Source organism: Nicotiana attenuata, chromosome 11 (assembly GCF_001879085.1).
Source record: "Nicotiana attenuata strain UT chromosome 11, NIATTr2, whole genome shotgun sequence".
Classification (NCBI taxonomy): domain Eukaryota; kingdom Viridiplantae; phylum Streptophyta; class Magnoliopsida; order Solanales; family Solanaceae; genus Nicotiana; species Nicotiana attenuata.
Window position 1 is genome coordinate 21,663,506 of NC_031999.1, and position 18,555 is coordinate 21,682,060.

General features: G+C 41.6%; 1 protein-coding gene across 3 annotated transcripts in view; it reads right to left on the minus strand.

Annotated features, from left to right (window-relative positions):
* The window catches only part of LOC109234228 (transcription initiation factor TFIID subunit 4b-like), a 19,905-nt gene extending 1,369 nt beyond the window's left edge, over positions 1-18,536 (minus strand). Inside the window, exons 1-12 of one of the 3 annotated variants that reach the window (XM_019400119.1) lie at positions 18,045-18,536; positions 17,846-17,941; positions 17,693-17,765; positions 16,822-17,594; positions 4,476-4,606; positions 4,275-4,362; positions 4,032-4,167; positions 1,541-1,596; positions 1,406-1,462; positions 1,121-1,261; positions 956-1,021; positions 590-827 (exon numbers count right to left, since the gene is read on the minus strand). In XM_019400119.1, coding sequence (XP_019255664.1) covers positions 590-827; positions 956-1,021; positions 1,121-1,261; positions 1,406-1,462; positions 1,541-1,596; positions 4,032-4,167; positions 4,275-4,362; positions 4,476-4,606; positions 16,822-17,594; positions 17,693-17,765; positions 17,846-17,941; positions 18,045-18,530 — 2,341 coding nt within the window. In that variant the 5' untranslated portion in view covers positions 18,531-18,536. Of the gene's footprint in view, positions 1-589; positions 828-955; positions 1,022-1,120; positions 1,307-1,405; positions 1,463-1,540; positions 1,597-4,031; positions 4,168-4,274; positions 4,363-4,475; positions 4,607-16,821; positions 17,595-17,692; positions 17,766-17,845; positions 17,942-18,044 lie in introns of all 3 variants that reach the window. The other 2 variants (XM_019400120.1, XM_019400118.1) reach the window with 2 other exon arrangements.

An 18,555-nucleotide genomic window follows, 5' to 3' on the forward strand; every position in this document is an offset into this window, starting at 1 on the left:
TTCAGATCTAGTTACTAAGTGTTCATTCTTGGCAGAATGTCTACAGGTAGTTAGTAGGAGTTTATCGTCACGGAAGTCTACTAAAGTTAGCAGTTCTAGATCATCAAGGGAAATCTACTATTCACATACCAGTTTTCAATCAATATTGAGGATGGAATAATGATATCACATAAGGGTAAGAAAAACACAGTGCTAGTAGAATGGTCAAAGCTCATGCCACCGCAAATTGACTAGTGTGTCATCCTTTCTCAATCATCCAGATGCCCACTCAATCATCAGGCTCCTCATTGACAGGGTTTCATTTACCAGAAAATGCCACAGGCCAGGAAATTGACAATTTCATTAGAGAACATGTGGAAATACAAGCATAGAAATGGCCCGGGGAGCAGGACAATTAAGCAAGTTCTCTTGCGCAAAGGAAAACAAAAAAATTAATTTCAGAGAGCTAGCCTCGGATGGGGAGCCACTAATCAGGCCAAGGAAGTCATCACTGCACCTAAATCACCTTGAGTATGAGGAACATCATCCATATTTAGAATGCTCTTGAGACGAGAAACTGCGCTCAATATTATACCATTTTCATACATACCAAGTGTAATAGGGGTTCTGTTCTTAGCTTCTTGATTGTCTCTCAGATTTCTTGTGGGAGTTGATAAGGCTTTACCAGGCTGTGAATGAGACACCACGTCGAGTGCCCCTTCTCGCTTCTGCCTGGCCTGTTCAGCCATTAATTGCCACTTCGACATCATATCATCTCCTCCAACTGCAGCTCGAGCAGCAACATTTGCAGCTGTTGTCCGCAACTTGTCATCCTCTTCCTTGTTTCCCTGCGAAGGTCCAAAAGTCGGGACGACGAATTGTAAGGTCTTTTAAAGGAAGAAATGACCTTTGGTACCATTAGCTTATCTTGGAACTGCCCGTAAAATACAAATAGGGGGGCGAAGAGAGAAAGTACCTTCATTGACCTTATGCAACCTGCATCCTTCTCCTTATCACCATCATCTCCAATATCATCCTCTGGCTGATATAAAGGTCATCAAAGTTAGAAATTTTGTAAATGAACACTGACAAGAAAAAATTAGATGAATTAACCACTAAGAAAGACACAAGAGTAACTAACTTCATTTGCCACTTGTAATTTTTCTGCTTCTGCCTGCTTCTTTTCCCATTCTTCCCGAACTTTCCGGTTCATTAACATTATTTGTTGACCAACATCTGAGGTGACAATTGTTCTATGTCTTGACTTCTCAATATTGACCCTCTGCAAAAATAAATGGTACTCCATCTCATAGTTCTGGCATAAATCCTATATTCAAATTTTTTCACATGTAAAAGAAAAAAAAAAGGCCATCCTTATAAACATTTTGTAATTAAATTTTTACCAAAGATAGGATAGAAAGTTAACCTGTTTCGATAGTCTGATGAGACTGCTCATAAGTCCAAGCATCCTTTCCTCCACACACTAGAGGTTAAACATATAGATGTCAAGGATATCGCAACACAAATTAGAACAGAAAAAACAAGAAAGATATAATCTCACCAATGATAAGCATCTTTCGACATCACTGCTCATATTCTTTAAACCACATTTTGCCACTGTCAGAAACACAGAGAAGAAGGGAAACAAAACCACAGATTTCAGTTCAGCAGCAAGACAACTTTAGCACCCCAGAAATTCTCAAAATGTTTAAGGCCTAATTAGAAGGTTATCAAGTTCTAAACACATCGTTTGACATGCCAACAATGGAAACCAAAAAAAAAAAAATGGGAGGTTGAAAATATGTATGCGGTGATTTCTAAGTGTATTGAACTGGTAAAATGACCAAAGGAACAAAAGAAAAAGATTGGAAATTTTCCCAGCACATGCTTTGAGCATGGGCACGCCCATAGCATGGGGGAGTTGAAAATTTTGGAGAGGGTTCCAGGCGGAGGTAGAATTCTTAGCCTCCACCACATGCCTATCGCATGCTCGGTCACAGAACCCAGGGCGAAACTGATGCCGTGAGAGCACACCATGAGGGAGGCCTATGGAAGCTGACTCCCTCATACAATGGCCATGTGCCACATGGGTTCCTGCTTGGCCAGATATAGAGGGCATGCGATAATCATGTGCCACATGAGTACCGCATGAGGCCAAGCGAAGAGGAGAGAGAAATGAAATACGCCCTCCACTCCATTATGTTTTTGCACTATTTCCTTATTAATCTGTGTCAAAAAGAAAGATACATTTGTATATTTCTTTTATGAGAATCTTTTATAGCCACACAAATGTTATAACATGTTAAAGACCACAAGTTTCAAAAGTATTATAGTTACACAAATGTTATGGTATGTTTAAGACTATAAGTTTCAAAAATCTTATAGCCACACAATTGTTATGGCATGTTAAAAACCACAAGTTTAAATAGTCTTCTCTTCTTTCTAAAACTTCGTGCCAAATCAAACTATTCTACATAAATTGAAACTGAGGAAGTAGATTTTTGTTGGGGCATGGAGCATTTTGAGAGAGGATTCTCTGAGGAGCTAATCCATGATCCAATATGAGTTTCCAATGAAGTTTTGGTGTAATTATAACTCACTAAGTCTAGCCCTAATACTTGAATCCATGTAAGATCTTTAAATTTCCAAGAAATCTCTAGGAACCCCTTCAATGGAGATTTTCAAGATTCATCTTCAATGTTAGAATAGTTATGCGAATATATGTAATTAGTCCTAGTCCCTCATGTAATAGGAGTAGGTTATGTGTTATGTATACATATAAATAAATATGGTTCATTGTAACATAGAATATCAATTAATAATATTTTGTCCCGTGCATTCTCACATGGTATCAGAGCACTGGTGAGATAATTATCGTTGTGCGTCATTCCAACGACATCCGGGAATAAATCAGTCGTCACCGTGCAATTTTCCGGTGACCTGAGAAGCTGTTTGTGTCAAAATCACTTTTTACCGGTGTTGTGCATAAACCAATACCACCAAAGTGTTCTCCATCCCCGGGCGACAAACCCTACAAAACCCCACCGGAAAACACCTCTCCACGTGCCCTCACGCGCCCAGTCAAAGAAAAAAAATTCCAGCGAGATCTGCTCCAAGCGACGGCGCATGGGGCCCTTTTCGGCAACATTTTGAAAAGTTTTCTTTAGCATAGCCTGCTCTCCTCACAATTCCGAGCCTACCCATCTCGTTCAAATAAAATTCCGACCACTTTAATGTTTTTCCGGCGTGAACAGTAATTCCAAAAAAAAAGGAAAAAAAATGATCTGCTTTTTCCGGCGTAAACATTATAATGGCATTCGTATCACAAGCCTTTGACTCACAATCCATTGGATCCAATGCAATCCAGATGGTTTCTTTACCGGATTATATTGAGTTCCTTCAGTATAAAACATCTAAACAGACATCTTCAGGCATAGCCTCCGTTGCTCAAACAGATAGTAGCGTGACTTGTGTCTCCCAATCTTCAACCTCTGAGTCTTGGGCCATTGATTCAGGTGCATCTGATCATATTTCTGGTAACAAATCTCTTTTCACTAGTATTTCATATTCTCAATCTCTTCCAACAGTCACAATGGCCAATGGGTCTCAAACCATTACAACTGCAATAGGTCAAGCAAGTCCACTTCCTTCCTTACCTTTAGATTCAGTTCTTTATGTTCCCGGTGGTCCTTTAATCTCATAGCCGTTAGTCGCTTAGGATGCTCCATACATAGTTGAGCCGAGTTGTAATTAAGGTTATTCACATTGCACGTATGAAAGCAGTACTATTGATATGTATATTTTCATTATATAGGCCAGATGAGCCAAGGATTACATGTTTCATGCATGGATTACAAATTGTTTTGAAATGGTTTAAAGTACATATAGTCGGGTAGATCATGTGGGTTGGTTGTCTCGGTAGGGTAGAGTGTTGGGTGTCGGTCACGTGATCCCATGGATTTTGGGATGTGAAAACAACTTCCTCTATCATCTAAATTACAACATCAAGTTGCATGTCCAGAGAACTGAAGAATTAAAGAGAAGGATTTAACTTATTCCAGTCAATTTCTTTTGAAGCGGAATTTTCTGCAGAATCAGCCTTTCCTCTTCTTCTCGCACAGCTTGATGAGATGCTTCAGAAAGTCGACTGTCTTCCTTGGGCCCAGAAAATAGTTGTTCTTCCTCCTCCTGTTGTGAGCATTACGAATCAATAGGTCATACTTTTTAATATCAACATTCAATAACTTGTGTGGTGATTAAAGAATGGTTTTTTCTGAACAAAAGTATGGTATTACCTTTAGATTAACTCCACTAACAGCCGTAACATCATTAAGTTGTTCAATGCTCTGATCTGAAAAGGCTCCAGACACCTTTTGCTTCTTTCTGTGGACAATAGAGAGATAAAAACAAGATAAAATTAAGTCAACACTTTGAAGAAATAACACTAAGGTGCTACATCAGTAAATTGTCAGACTAGCTATAGAAAGTTTGTTTACCCTGAAGGTGGAGGAGAGAAACCTTGCGTAACGAGAGGCTTCTTCTGCCCGATAGTAGGCATTTTCAAGGGTATCTTTCCATTGTTTGCGGGCCCAATGGGAGATATCACAGAAGGTGTTCTAGAATTCAACTGAAAGAACAAAATAAGGAAAGCAGGAAAGACAATTTTATATTTTTGCCAAAAATACAAGCGAATACCAGATAGGCTAAAATGCTGCAGAAAATCGAGACAGGAACACAGAGATGTGCAGACCTAATTTAAACCTCCCCCACCCCCACCCACCTCCCAAGTGTTAAGGTCTTTGTGAAAGAAATCAATAAGTTTATATGGTCTGGTAGTCTTCCAATGTCCGACAACAACAACAACAACACACCCAGTATAATCCCACAAGTGGGGGAGGGTAGAGTGTACGCAGACCTTACCTCTGCCTTTAAAAGGTAGAGAGGTTGTTTCCGGTAGACCCTCAGCTTAGAAAGGAAAAAGGGAAGGGGCAATAACAAGCAAACCAATCTGACAACCGAAGCGAAAATACAAAACTAACGCTAATTAATGCAAACAGAAAACCGAAACAAGGCAGCAATAAGTAATGACAACAATCTAGGCATAAAAAGAAATACCCGAACGACGCTAAGAAATGTATCAAAGCTATTATGACAAACAAGGACAACACTCGGCTACCTAACCCTCTACCTTTATTCTCAACTTCCACACCTTCCTATCCGTGGTCATGTCCTCAGTCAGCTGAAGCAACGTCATATCTCGCTTAATCACCTCACCCCAATACTTGTTCGGCCTGCCTTTACCTCTTCGTTGGCCCTCCAACGCCAGCCTCTCATACCTCCTCACCGGAGCATCAGTGCATCTCCTATTAACATGCCCGAACCATCTAAGTCTTCCAATGTCCATCAAAAGAGAAAAACATTTCCTAAAGAATAAAAAGCCCAAGAAAGGAAGTGTTTCGGTTGTGTGAATTGACTAAGAAAAAGGAACTCATATCAATGTATAATTATGAAGTGAGGTTTGATGTATTATTATCATAATAAAAGGGAGGTTTTTCGAGAGATTGTCTTTCTAACGACATGTACGACGAATCGATTAACAAGGCCCTTGAAACTCATAAATAGAAAGATAAATAGATTCATGCAAATCATCAAATAATGAGGTTCAACAGAGTTGAGCTATTCGCAAACAACACATACAATCACGTATTAGAATATAACAAAAGTAAGCAGTTTAACAAGCTATCGTGTAAACAATGATACTACTTTCTTCTTGTCATTAGTTTTACTTTTTCCTTTTAGTGATAGAGGGGGAGGGGAGAGAAATATGCCAACTTCAATTCTTAATTTTATTAATCTAAGACGGAATGAAATGAACTCATATAGAGCGGAATGGTCAATGGTCATCCAGACGACCCAATCAATTTGGGAAACCAACAACAATATAACGCCTCAGTCTCAAACAAGTTGGGGTCAGCGATACAAATCCTCCTTCCTTTCATTTAGCTCAACTCATCACCATCATTACCAAAATTAAAATAGAAGTGCAAGTAAAAAAAGAAAAATATATATAAAAATAATAGGCAATAACAACAATAATAATAGGAGTTCTCTATCAAGTCTAAAAACTATTCCCAACTAGTAGGTATCACCTATATGAATTTTTCTCTTCCAATGTGCCCTGTCTTTAGCTAGTTCTGCATTGATCCAAGGATTTGTAGGTCTTTCGAGACAATTTTCTTCCATGTGATTTTAGGTCTACTCGATCCCCTTTAACACCTCCCCCACCATAGTTTCACACCTATGGACCAATACATCTGCAGGTCGACGCAAGACATGGCCAAGCCATTTCAAGCAACTTTCTCTCATTTCATCCTCAATGTGTGCTACTTGCAACTTCTGGCAAAATGTGGTCATTTTTAACATTATCTAATCTTGTGTGACCGCACATCAATCTTGGCATACGCATCCCTGCAACACTCATCTTGGGAAACCATGCATTGTTATTCATAGATTCTTTTTATTTTTATTTTCTTAATTGTGATAGGTAAAGTTTTAAAAGTTAATAATCTATTCTAATTGGTGGAAGAAATGACTTAAACTTATTCAGGAAACGACTAACATTTTAACAAGTTTAAATTGAATTCCACATGCATGCATTGGATAAACTAATAAACACATGATTTCCTAGTACGATTAATGCGAGCCTTCTCCCCTAAGTGTTAAGCAAGAAAGAGAACATTTTAAATCTTTGGAGCGTTTATGAACATAAGTGTTTTCTTGAAAAATACAAAAACAGAGAAAATGCTCTCAGGCACACTCCCCGAGGCGCCTAAGAATCATGAATCCTAGGATTTCACCACCACCATCTGAGAGCCAACCCTACCGCGACACTACCCCAGAAAACATCTCCGGCGTACGACCCCCCACGCGCCGCCATGCGCGGCAGAGCTCCAACGACCTCTCATCCACGTGCCAGCGCGTGAGGCCTTTCCAAGCCTGATCTCAAGTTTTTTTCTTCAGACAGCCTCTTCACGAGGCTGTTCCGACCCCACCCATCCACCAACCTCCAAATTCCGACCACTTTTACTATTTTTCGGCGACGGGTGAGGCTTTTTCCGGTCAGATTTCACTCCCTCTTCTTCAGTCAGCCTCCTAGCGAGGCTTTTGGGGTAGCCGCATTTAGCTACGATGGACTATACAGAGAGGAGCTCCTATTTCTCTCTACAATCTAGAAAATTGGAAAACATGTCTTTCATCAAAGCTTCCTCTTGGCCAGCCCTAGAACTTGGGGGAAGATGCCATCGAAAGCTCGACGTAGGGCAGGAGCCGCACTTCTCGCTGTCCGAGGAGCACACTCTCAGGCGCAAAGGTTTCTTGGAATCTTTTCTGATTGGATCTTTCTCCAAATGGGTTGGTTCTCCAGAGGTTGTTAGGAACTGGGCAGCAGAGGCATGGGACGTCAAGGACGGGCTAAAAATATCGCAACTCGGGGACACGCAATATCTCTTTCGATTTGTCGACGAGTCTCAAGCTTCAGAAATTCTTGTCAAAGGAAACAGGTGGTTCGATGGGAACTTAAAGCTAGACAGATGGGTGGAGCACGATGGGTGTCTCGGCCCTCGTCTCACCAGCGAAACATTGGTGGTCAACATGGTGGGTCTCCCGGTGCATCTTTGGTGTCTTGACCTATTCGAGAAGATTGGGGAAATCTGTGGGGGCTTTATTGATGTCACTAGCAGCCTACACAATCTCTCGAGAGTGAGGATTGTGGTGAGGAAAGGGGGCAAAATCCCTGTCTCCAAAGTGGTGGAAGATGGCTACTTGAGTTATAGGGTTTGGTTGAACTCTGAATTTCGCCCTATCTTAATGCCTGTGATAGTGGCGGAAGAAAAGGGTAGGTCAAATAGAAGAGAGGGGCAGGGAAATCAGTCTCTGAGGGGAGGGGAGGGCTCACCGGATTGGTGGGCTAAGCAGGAATCAGAAGTTAGATCGAGAAGAGACGGGGGGTTTGAATTTGGGAGAAGAAGACACAATTTTATCAGGAGGAAAAGAGGTGAATGCCCTGGGTTAGTGATGCGGGCTGGAAAGGCAAAATGAGCCGGTCCTCTTTTAATTATGATAGAGCCAGGCAAGTTCAGCAAGTATAGGCATGGGCATCTACACATGGGCCCAGCAACTTTTCCCAATTCTATTAGAATTGATCCTAAAGGGCCCAAATTATTTCAAGTTGCGTCTGATAAGGCTCCTAAGCATATGGGAACAGTCGTTCATTCTTCATCTGCCAATGGTGCTTCACAGTGATATTTCTTCTCCGAGCTCTAGTGTCCTTCGTCCCTCTTCGATGGCCGTTACTTCAAGGGCAGCACCGGCTAAAGCTGGTGGTGTTATTCCACGGCCTCCCGCCTCTGATGGACCCAACTCCATCGCCCCCTCATCTTCTCCTGTGCTTAGCTGTGCTGAGGTTACACTTCAAGCTCCTTCTTCTGGGGAAATTGTTGCGCATGCCCCAGTTGATGTTAGTGCCGGACCAGCAATTCCAGTTAATATGCCGCCAAGAGTTCCATGTTCTCTTTCTTCCTGCTGCACTGCTGGCGTTTCTGGACATCCCTATAGCAGCGGGGTGTTAATCTCAGAAGTTGGTGGCTCTCAAGGAAATGGTGAGATCCTTTCGGCACCTAAAGTTCCTATTGCTAGCAATGTTATGGTCTTGTATTCTTTCGGTATGAGCAAGGAAAAGGTACACGTAGAAGATGCGTGTCCAATTTCGTCACGGATTAGAGGAGGGGATATGTCCTTCTGGATGGAGGATAAACTATTAAACTTCGAGAAGTTCGTAGGTGTTTCTTTTGAAGGGAAGGAAGATAGGGTGTTAGAACTGTTGAGCGAAATTGAGCAACGGTCTTTTTATGATAGTGCGGGGAGGGAGTTGGGTCAAGGTGTTAAGCAAAATAATTTAGGGGATGTAGTGGTGTACCAGAGAAGGGCCGGGTGTGTGATAAGGAGGAAGGGAGCTCAGCTAGGGGGGTGGGAAAAGGGGGGATATTGTTACTTATGGAAGTTAAGATTCTTTCCTGGAATGTGAGGGGGATGAATGACCCAAACAAAAGGGCCATCATCAAAGTGGGAGTTACAGAGTGGGGTGCCAACCTAGTTTGTTTTCAGGAGGCCAAAATGGAAGTTTTGTCGGATGCGATTGTGAGGAGTGTCTGGGGAGGTAGTTAGGTAAAATATGACTGAGTCCCGGCAGCGGGAAGCGCCGAGGGCATTCTTCTTCTGTGGGATGATAGAAGCTTGGAGGTAAAGGAGATTAAGAAGGGAGTTTTTTCTTTAGCAGCTCTTGTCAAAGATAGAGTGAGTGGGGTGGAGTGGGAATTTGGGGGAGTGTACGGACCGATAGGAGAAGGGTCCAAGGTGTCTTTTTGGGAGGAACTAGCCAATGTTATGGGGAAATGGGACATTCCATGGGTTCTAGGGGGAGACTTTAACACTATTAGATTCCCGGAGGAGAGATTAGGGTGTAGCCTGATTTCGAGGGCCATGGAGGAGTTTTCTGACTTCATCAATGATCACTTTCTCATTGACCTTCCTCTGTCAGGGGAAAGGTTTACTCGGGCCAGGGCAGAAGATTCCAACTCAAGGTCTAAACTTGATAGATTTCTGATATCGCCCTCCTGGGATGAGCTGGTGCCGAATGTGCTGCAAATTCCTTTACCTAGGCTGACTTCGGATCATTTGCCTATCTTGCTAGATGGATGTAGAGGGAGGGGGGTGCGCGCTCCTTTCCGATTCGAGAACATGTGGTTGAAAGTGCCAGGATTTGGTGACAGTGAACGAATGGTGGACAAGCTACGGGGTATCAGGGACACCTTCATTCTCTCTTTCGAAGAAACTTAAATTGCTCAAGGGAGATATTATTAGGTGGAATAATGAGGTTTTTGGAAGTGTAGAGGTTAAAATGAGGGAGCTTATGCATGAATTGGGGGAATTAAAGAGAGGGGAAGGGGCGAAGTAGCTAGATGGATTTGAGAAAGCGAGACTGGGGAGGTTAAGAGGGAAATAGTCGAGTTAGCAATAGCTCAGGAGACTAGTTGGCGGCAAAAGTCGAGGGTGCTCTGGTTAGAGGAGGGGGATTCGAATACCAAGTTTTTCCACGGGGTTGCGGTTGCAAATCGAAGGAGAAACATCATAGAGTCCTTAGTTGTGGATGGGGTGAGGATTGAGAGAGAGGAGGAGGTAAAAGGGGCAATAGTGGAGTTCTATGAGAACTTATACAAAGAGAAAGTTAGTTGGAGGTCTACTTTGGGGGGAATAAAGTTTAACCACATAGGGGAGGGAGACAGTGAATGGCTAGAGAGGGCTTTCGAGGAGGAAGAGGTGCACGAGGCTGTGTCGAGTTGTGCTGGTGATAAGGCCCCCGGACCTGATGTTCTCTTTAGCCTTCTTCCAGCTCTGTTGGGCCACCATTAAGGGGGAGTTGATGGAAGCTATTGAATACTTCCACGTGAATGGTGTTCCCGAGAAAAGTATCAATGCTTCTTTATTTACCATTGTGCCTAAGAAAGAAGGTGCATCTTGTATCAGAGACTAAAGGCCTATTAGTCTAGTGGAGAGCATTTACAATATTATTTCTAAAGTGCTATCCAATAGACTCAAGAAGGTTCTTGACGTGTCTGTTTCGTCCTCCCAGAATGCGTTAGTGGAAGGTAGGCAGACCCTGGACGCTGCTTTGGTGGCAAATGAACTTGTAGACTCCAGAATGAAAAATAGAGAACCCGGCTTACTATGTAAGTTGGACCTTGAGAAGGCTTTCGACCATGTCAATTGGGAGTTCCTGGATTTCATTATGTTGCAGATGGGGTTTGGGGTAAGATGGAGGGGATAGATTCTCTGTCTTGGTTAATGGTAGCCCGTGTGTTTCTTTGGCAGCTCCAAGGGTCTCAAGAAAGGTGGCCCCCTATCCCCCATGTTATTCATTCTAGTGATGGATGCTCTGAGTAAAATGATGGATCGTGCGGCTGGCGGAGGCTTCCTGAGAGGATTCTCAGCTCCGATCGGGGCGCCAGTGCCCTAAGAGTCTCTCATTTGCTTTTTGCGGATGATACCCTGGTTTTCTGTGATGACGACATGGATCAGTTGACCTACCTGAAGCAGGTCCTGCAATGGTTTCAGATAGTATCAGGACTCAAAATCAACCTCAGTAAGTGTGAGATTTTCGCGGTGGGTGAGGTTGCTAACATCGATGCTTTGTCTTATGTTCTCAGATGTAAGGTGGGCTCTCTGCCCACTACTTACCTAGGTCTCCCATTGGGCGCTTCGCATAAGGATACTATGGTTTGGAATCCAATGATTGAAAGGGTTGGAAAAAGATTAGCAGGCTGGCAGAAACGGTACTTGTCAAATGGCGGTAAGGAAGTGCTTATCAAAAGCACCTTATCGAGTATGCCCACCTATTACTTGTCCATGTTGCAAGCTCCTGTGAGCATCACAAAAAAGCTAGAGCTTTTCTTTGGGATACGGCGGATGGAACTAGAAAGTTTCATCTAGTAAATTGGCAGACAGTCACTTCCCCAAAGAAGTGGGGTGGACTTGGAGTAAAAGATCTTAGGGTACTCAACAGAGCTTTGTTCGGGAAATGGTTGTGGAGAATCGGGTTAGAAGAGCGTGCTCTATGGAGGGAGGTCATAGTAGAAAAGTACGATTCCACGGGAGGGGGTTGGAGGCCCAAGGCGATCACAGCACCTTTCGGGTGTGGCATGTGGAGGAGCATCATGAAGAATTGGGAAGCCTTCAATAGCAACATCACCTACAGTGGGAGATGGAAGGAGAATCAGCTTTTGGAATCATAGGTGGTGTGGAGAGGATACTCTGAGGATCTCTTTCCCCCACGTCTTCGGAGTTTCAAACCAGAAGGAATTGATGGTTCAACAGATTCGTAAGGAGCATGAAGGGGGGTAGTATGGGATCTCTCATTTAGAATGAACATGCAAGATAGGGAGATTGCGGAGCTCCAAGATTTGTTGGCACTGCTATATGGGCAAGACAGGCCCCAGCCATCTTGTGATTCTTGGAGATGAGGGTTGCGTGATGATGGTTTATTCACCGTAAAGTCCTTTTACCAGAGTATGTTAGTGAGAGAGGAGGTCACTTTTCCATACTCCTTGATCTAGATTCCTAAGGCGCCCACGAAGGTGTGCTTTTTTGCATGGCTAGCGGCGAATGGAGTGATCTTGACTGCGGAAATTCTGCGAAAGAGAGAAATTACATTTGTTAGTTGGTGCTACATGTATAAAAGCTCAGGGGAAGAAGTTGTCATCTTTTGTTGCATTACCCTGTGTCCTCGGGTTTGTGGAGGGCAATCCTGAATCTTTTTGGTGTTCAATAGGTGATGCCAAGCACTGTAAAGGAAATGTTATATAGCTGGGCCGGTTTCCGTAGAAGAAGAAAGCAAAAGGCGTAGAAGTTCACACTGTTAGCTCTCACGTNTCTTACATTAGTCAGAGGCCATTGTTGGTGAACTTAATGAGAAAATTTACAAATGAAAGAAATTTGGTGAGACTACCCAAGACAAGATTTGCAACGACTTTCTAGACTCTGCATAGTTTTTACTTGCGAAAGAGAAAACTTGAGAAAGCTAGTTCTTTCAACCGAATGGAAAGAAAATAGCTATGCAAAGGAAGCTGACTTTGTTCGGGCACTTAAAGTTGGTGGTCCTTTGATTAAGGTACTTCGTATGGTGGATGGGGAGATAAAACAACCAATGGGCTATCTTTATGAAGCTATAGATAGAGCAAAAGAAACTATTGAAGCGTCATTTGAGGGTGATTTGAGAAAATATGAGAAAGTTTTCGAGAACATGACAGAAAGTGGTCGGATCAACCTCATCGATCTTTGCATGCAGAGGGCGATATTTGAAGTCGTGATTGTTTTGCAAGAATAATAAAGATGGCACTTAAGATTCAAAAGTGTGGGTTGGATACCAAAATAGAATTGAGAAGTTGGTCCCTGATTCAGCGATAATAGATCAAATAAGGGAGGAGTTTGGTAAGTGCACACAAGCAGATGGATTATTTGGTTTACAGATGGCTATTAGAGCCAGAGACATAAGGTCACCAGGTAACTTTAAATGGATGTCCTTATAGCTTTACTTTAAGTTATTTGATTTATTTTTGTACTTATTAACTTTTAAAATATTTCTATAGTTCAATGGTGGATGCAATTTGGTTATCAAACTACAAACTTGCAAAAGTTTGCTATCAAAGTACTAAGCTTAACTTGTAGCGCATCTGGATATGAAAGAAATTGGGGCGTGTTTGAACATGTAAGAAGCAGATTTATTATATTAATGTTTTCTATATTGTATTATTATTATTATTATTATTATTATTATTATTATTAGTATCTATTAATTACTCTCTACAACTTATGCGCAGATTCATTCCAAGAAAAGGAATAAGCTTGAGTTATCGCATCTCAATGATCTAGTGCATATTAAATACAATAGAACATTGAAGCGTCGTTTAACGACGCTAACAACGCTCGCGATACCATTGATCCAATTTTGTTGGATAATATTGACGAGGCAAATTAATGGTTAACTGGAGCCCCCAAAATCATGACGATGAACAAGTGTACGTAGGAGATGATCTCAAGTGGGGTATTGTTTCTAGGGCGGCTGGAGTTGTGAAGAATATCTATAGTCTTCGGGGGAGTTCTTTAAGTTCAAATAACAATGGAAAAGGAGTAGCTACAAGTTCAAGTCGGTGCCTAATTGATAAAGACTCTGAGGATGAAGAAGATGATAGCCAATATAATGCTAACATTTTTGAAGTTCAAGAATTTGAAAATCTTGAACAAGAATAGATGTTGCTTGTTTTAATTTATGAATCTACTATGACTATCTATTGAGTTTTTGAATTGATTTATTTATTAATATGCTATTGCTATTGAGCTTTTAGTTATTTACAACAACACAACGACCCAGTGAAATCTCACTTTTTAGTTATTTAAAACAACACAACGACCCAGTGAAATCTCACTAGTGGGGACTAGGGAGTTTTTAGTTATTTATATATGCAAATTTAATATTTTATTTTTTTGTATTAATTAGCACTTCACATAAAAAAGGTGAGCACTACGCTTCTCGCTTATCGCCTTAGTGAAGCGGGCCCTCATCGCTTTTTGTCGCCTCACGCTATCCAAAACACTGGTGTATGCAGACGTTACCCCTACCTTGTGAAAGTAGAGAGATTGTTTCCGATAAATCCTCGGCTCAAGGAAAGCATAATCATAGCAGTTTTGAAAAAGAAATACGGTAGTGGAGAAGCCAGGGAAATAGAAGCAGTAACAATATCCAGAAACATAAGATAACAGAAGCAAAAGAAATAACAGGTAGTAATAGAAATCTGAGAATAGAAAATACGAGAATACCACTAGTTCTACAGGTATGGAAAGGAAATACATGTATGAAAAAGAAATACGCTAGACTACTTACTAACCTACTATTATAATCCTCGACCTCCATACCCTCCTATCAAGGATCATGTTCTCGATATGCTGAAGGTGTGTCATACCTCTCTCTAATACTTTTTCGGTCTACCTCTACCTCTCCCTGGACCCATCAGAGCCAACCTCACACCTCACTGGGGCATCTGTGTATCTCCTCTTCGCATGCCCAAATCATCTCAGCCTTGTTTCCCGCATCTTGTCCACTACACAAGCCACTCCCACCTTGTCCCAAATATCTTCATTTCTAATCATATCTCTCCTAGTATGCATACACATCCGTCTCAACATCCTCATTTACGATACTTTCATCTTCTGAACATAAGAGGTCTTGACAGGCCAACATTTCGCCGATACAACATAGCCGGTCTAATAACCACTCTGTAAAACTTACCTTTAAGTCTTGGTGGCACATTCTTATCGCACAAGACGCCAGATGCGAGCCTACATTTCATCCACCCCGCTCCAAAGATGTGTGACATCTTCGTCAATCTCCACATTACCTTGGATTATAGATCCAAGATATTTGAAACTTCCTCTCTTGGGGATGACTTGTGTATCCAGCCTCACTTCCACGTCAGCTTCCCAAGTCACTTCACTGAACTTGCACTCCAAGTATTTTATTTTAGTCCTGCTCAATTTGAAACCTTTAAACTCCAGGGTCTGCCTCCAAACCTCTAGCCTAGCGTTAACACCACCTCACATTTCGTCAATCAACATTATGCCATCTGCAAATAACATGCACCAAGACACCTCCTGAATGTGTCGCGTCAACTCATCCATCACCAGGGCGAATAAGAACGGGCTGAGAGTTGATCCCTGGTGCAACCCTCTCATGACTAAGGAGTGTCCCGAGTCTCCTCCCACTGTTCTTACCCGGGTCTTAGCTCCATTATAGATGTCCTTAATCGCGCATACGACTAGAAACACCTCTAGCCTCCAAACATCTTGTACGAACCTCCCTTGGGACTTTATCGTATGCTTTTTCTAGGTCGCAGAACACCATATGTAAGTCCTTCTTCCTCTCCCTATACTGCTCTTTGTACACCATATAGCTAGCAGACATAGGAAAGGTAGTGATAACTAAGTGAAGGAATGCAAAAGTCAAAAAAACAGTTGAAACTAAACCACTAAGCTATGTAGTAATCGTGGAAGCTTCCAGATATCTTCATACCCGCTTTTTTATTTTATATACTATAATATAAATCAGTGCTGCATCATAACCATGCAACATGAGCAAGCAACACCATGAGCACCAATTCAACAATAGACAGTAAAACATGTATTAAACAAAAAGAAAGCAACTGGAAACATCTTACTCCCTCTCTTTCTCTCAGTTTCTTGCTCCCCCCCCCCCCCCTTCTGGTTTCACTAGAACAGGTTTTGGTCCCACTTTTTTAAGGCATTTTTGGTCCCGATTTTCTTGGCAAAATCATTATTTCGTCCATTTACTTTGCATATATAACTTTTTAACTTGTTGGATACTGCGACCATTAAATATAACATGCTTTCTGTTTGTTTTTTTTAACTTCACTATTTAGATGACTTTTTTCTTTATCTTGCCATATTCAAACCGAAATAGTTAATTAAAAAGAAAAGAAATCGAGTGAATGACCTAGTCTCTCTACCCTCGCCCCCTCCTCCTCCAGGAGACCTTGTCCATCACCACCCGCTCCCTAGCGCCCTTCCTGTAGCACCTTGTTACTTGTCCCCTGCCCCTCACCTCTCATGCCCCGCCCCGCCCCACCCAGCACCTGTCATCCCCCGCCACATTCTCCCTCCGCTCCCACCACCCATCCTTCTCGCCTATTCCCAGAAAAATCAGCAGTGTCACGGAAAAGCCATTCACCCATCTCCCTCTATCAACAATGAGCCCCTCCTGCTCTCTCTTATTTTTTCCCCATCTCATTTCATTTTTTTTCCTCCTATTTTTGGGCTTCTTGAAAGAAAAATAGAAAACCATTTACACACTGCTATTTGTTACTAAATTAGATGAAAAGCCCCTAAGCCAAAAACTAAAGGTTTATGTGCAACGTTGGATGATAAAGAAATTAAAACCAGACACATTATATAATAAAAGAACTACCATTCTTTTTTCCTTTTGTATGAGAAAACTTTGAACTCCGCAATTTCTTCAGAAACTATATTGAGCTATCGGGAGTCTAAAGCATGTTTTGCAGTAATTAAAATTTCTTGATAGAAAACAAAATCAAACATAGGACTCCAAGATAAGACAGGTTTTTGGGTTTCTCTGTCCATGGATACAATGACTAAAAGCATATCAGTATCATTAGAAAAAGAAGAAAAAAAAAAAGCAGGATGGGGAAACAAGATAATTACCAATGTAATAGTGTCCATTTGAGATGACACTGAAAGGGAGAGTAAATTTGAAGGTTTGATGCTAGTGGTTGTTGAGATACCCATTCTAGACGTCTGCACTTTAAAAGCTTCATCCTTTGAACTCACTGAGCTGGAATTTCCTTGTTCTACTTGAACTGATGTGAAGGATGCCAACTGCGATTCATGCCCCTGGTCATGCAAATGATCAATTGGTTCAGGCTTTAGATTGGTCATTGGTGTCGAAAGAAGAATTTTCTGCTCTTTATTGGTGGACCGTGACCATTGAAGTGAACTCTGTTGCATTGTTGATGTATTTGACACATGAGAAAGACTTCCACCTGGTATTCTTTTGGGTTCACCAAATGAATTTTGTCTTTCAAGCTTAGGTGCATTTATCATATTCACGGCATGTGTTGAGGCTCTTAATGGAGTTGCATTTCTATTTGGATAAGCCGGAATTTGCCTTATCTGTATATCATTAGATGGCTGTTTGACTGGTGTCCCCATAGATGAACTAACATTAGTTACAGAATATGGACTATAGGTGTCCCCAATATTTGCAAACTTGGGAAAAGATGCCTGTGAAAAGTGCAAATGCTGCTGTTGTTGCTTATTAAGACCCTTTACTGGGAATGCTGAACAATCTCTTTCTTGTTTTACAGCAAACAAACTAGAAGAAGAAATTTGGCTTCCTGGTGTTCCATGCAAATCTGCTTGGTTTTCCACCTCATGCAATTTTTTAGCATTACTATCACCTGCCAAGTTGCTTGAATCTGTGGATGTTCGCAGAGCAGCAGCACAATGATAAGTAGGGTCAGAAAATAAGTTGGAATCTTCTGATTTGTATGAATGATATTGAGGACACAGTTACCATCAGTTCGATTTTGCTGGTGTTGCTGTGGTGAAGCCTGAGACTGAGGTACAGCCTGATCATTTCTAGCTGCCTGATTTAAACATTCATGTAAAATAAGTGAACAAACACAGAATGTAATTTAATTATTAGGAAATGCTGCTTCTTTTGTACCTGAGATTGGAATTTGTATACAGCCATTTTGAGCATCTGCTCACCTATTATACTTCTCATGTGTCGTATAAAACCTTCCTTAGAGATTTCATTTTTCTGATCACATTCCAACATTACTTAAGAAAAACAAATAATACCATAACATAACAAAAAGAAAAGGATAAATGATACAGAAAACTAGTTGGCTCTAACAAACTACCCTGAGTTTAAGGTAGAGAGTCTGAAGATGCATCGCCCTGTCTTTGTCTAGTTGGCGTTGTATGTGAGGGATAAGGATGGAAAAAGGCACTTGTTTGCCCTGGTTAACTACATCGATTGCTGGTTGGCTACTCAAATCAGTTGCAGATTTTGGTTGATAACTTGTCTTTGCTGCCATCAATTGCTGACCGCTAGTCCCTGTTGGAAATGACTGCATAGATTGTTGATTACTCAATCCCTGCAAGTTTAGATGCCGGGAATCTAAATTTTCAGGATTCTTTTCAGATCTCTTCAAATTCAACACCTCAAAGGCGTGAAGTGTGTTTTGTTCAGCCCTCGGTAGTTGATAAGCATCTTTGGCATGTATATGCTGCAAACGAAGGGAATTAAGCTCCTGTGAGGAATCATCTTCGTGTTGTTGAGTAGGAGCATCTATACCATGCTGCTTTAGTTCCAAATCAGATGAATCTCCCTCCTTTTGCTGCATGTTCTGCGAATTTGAAGACTCTGAT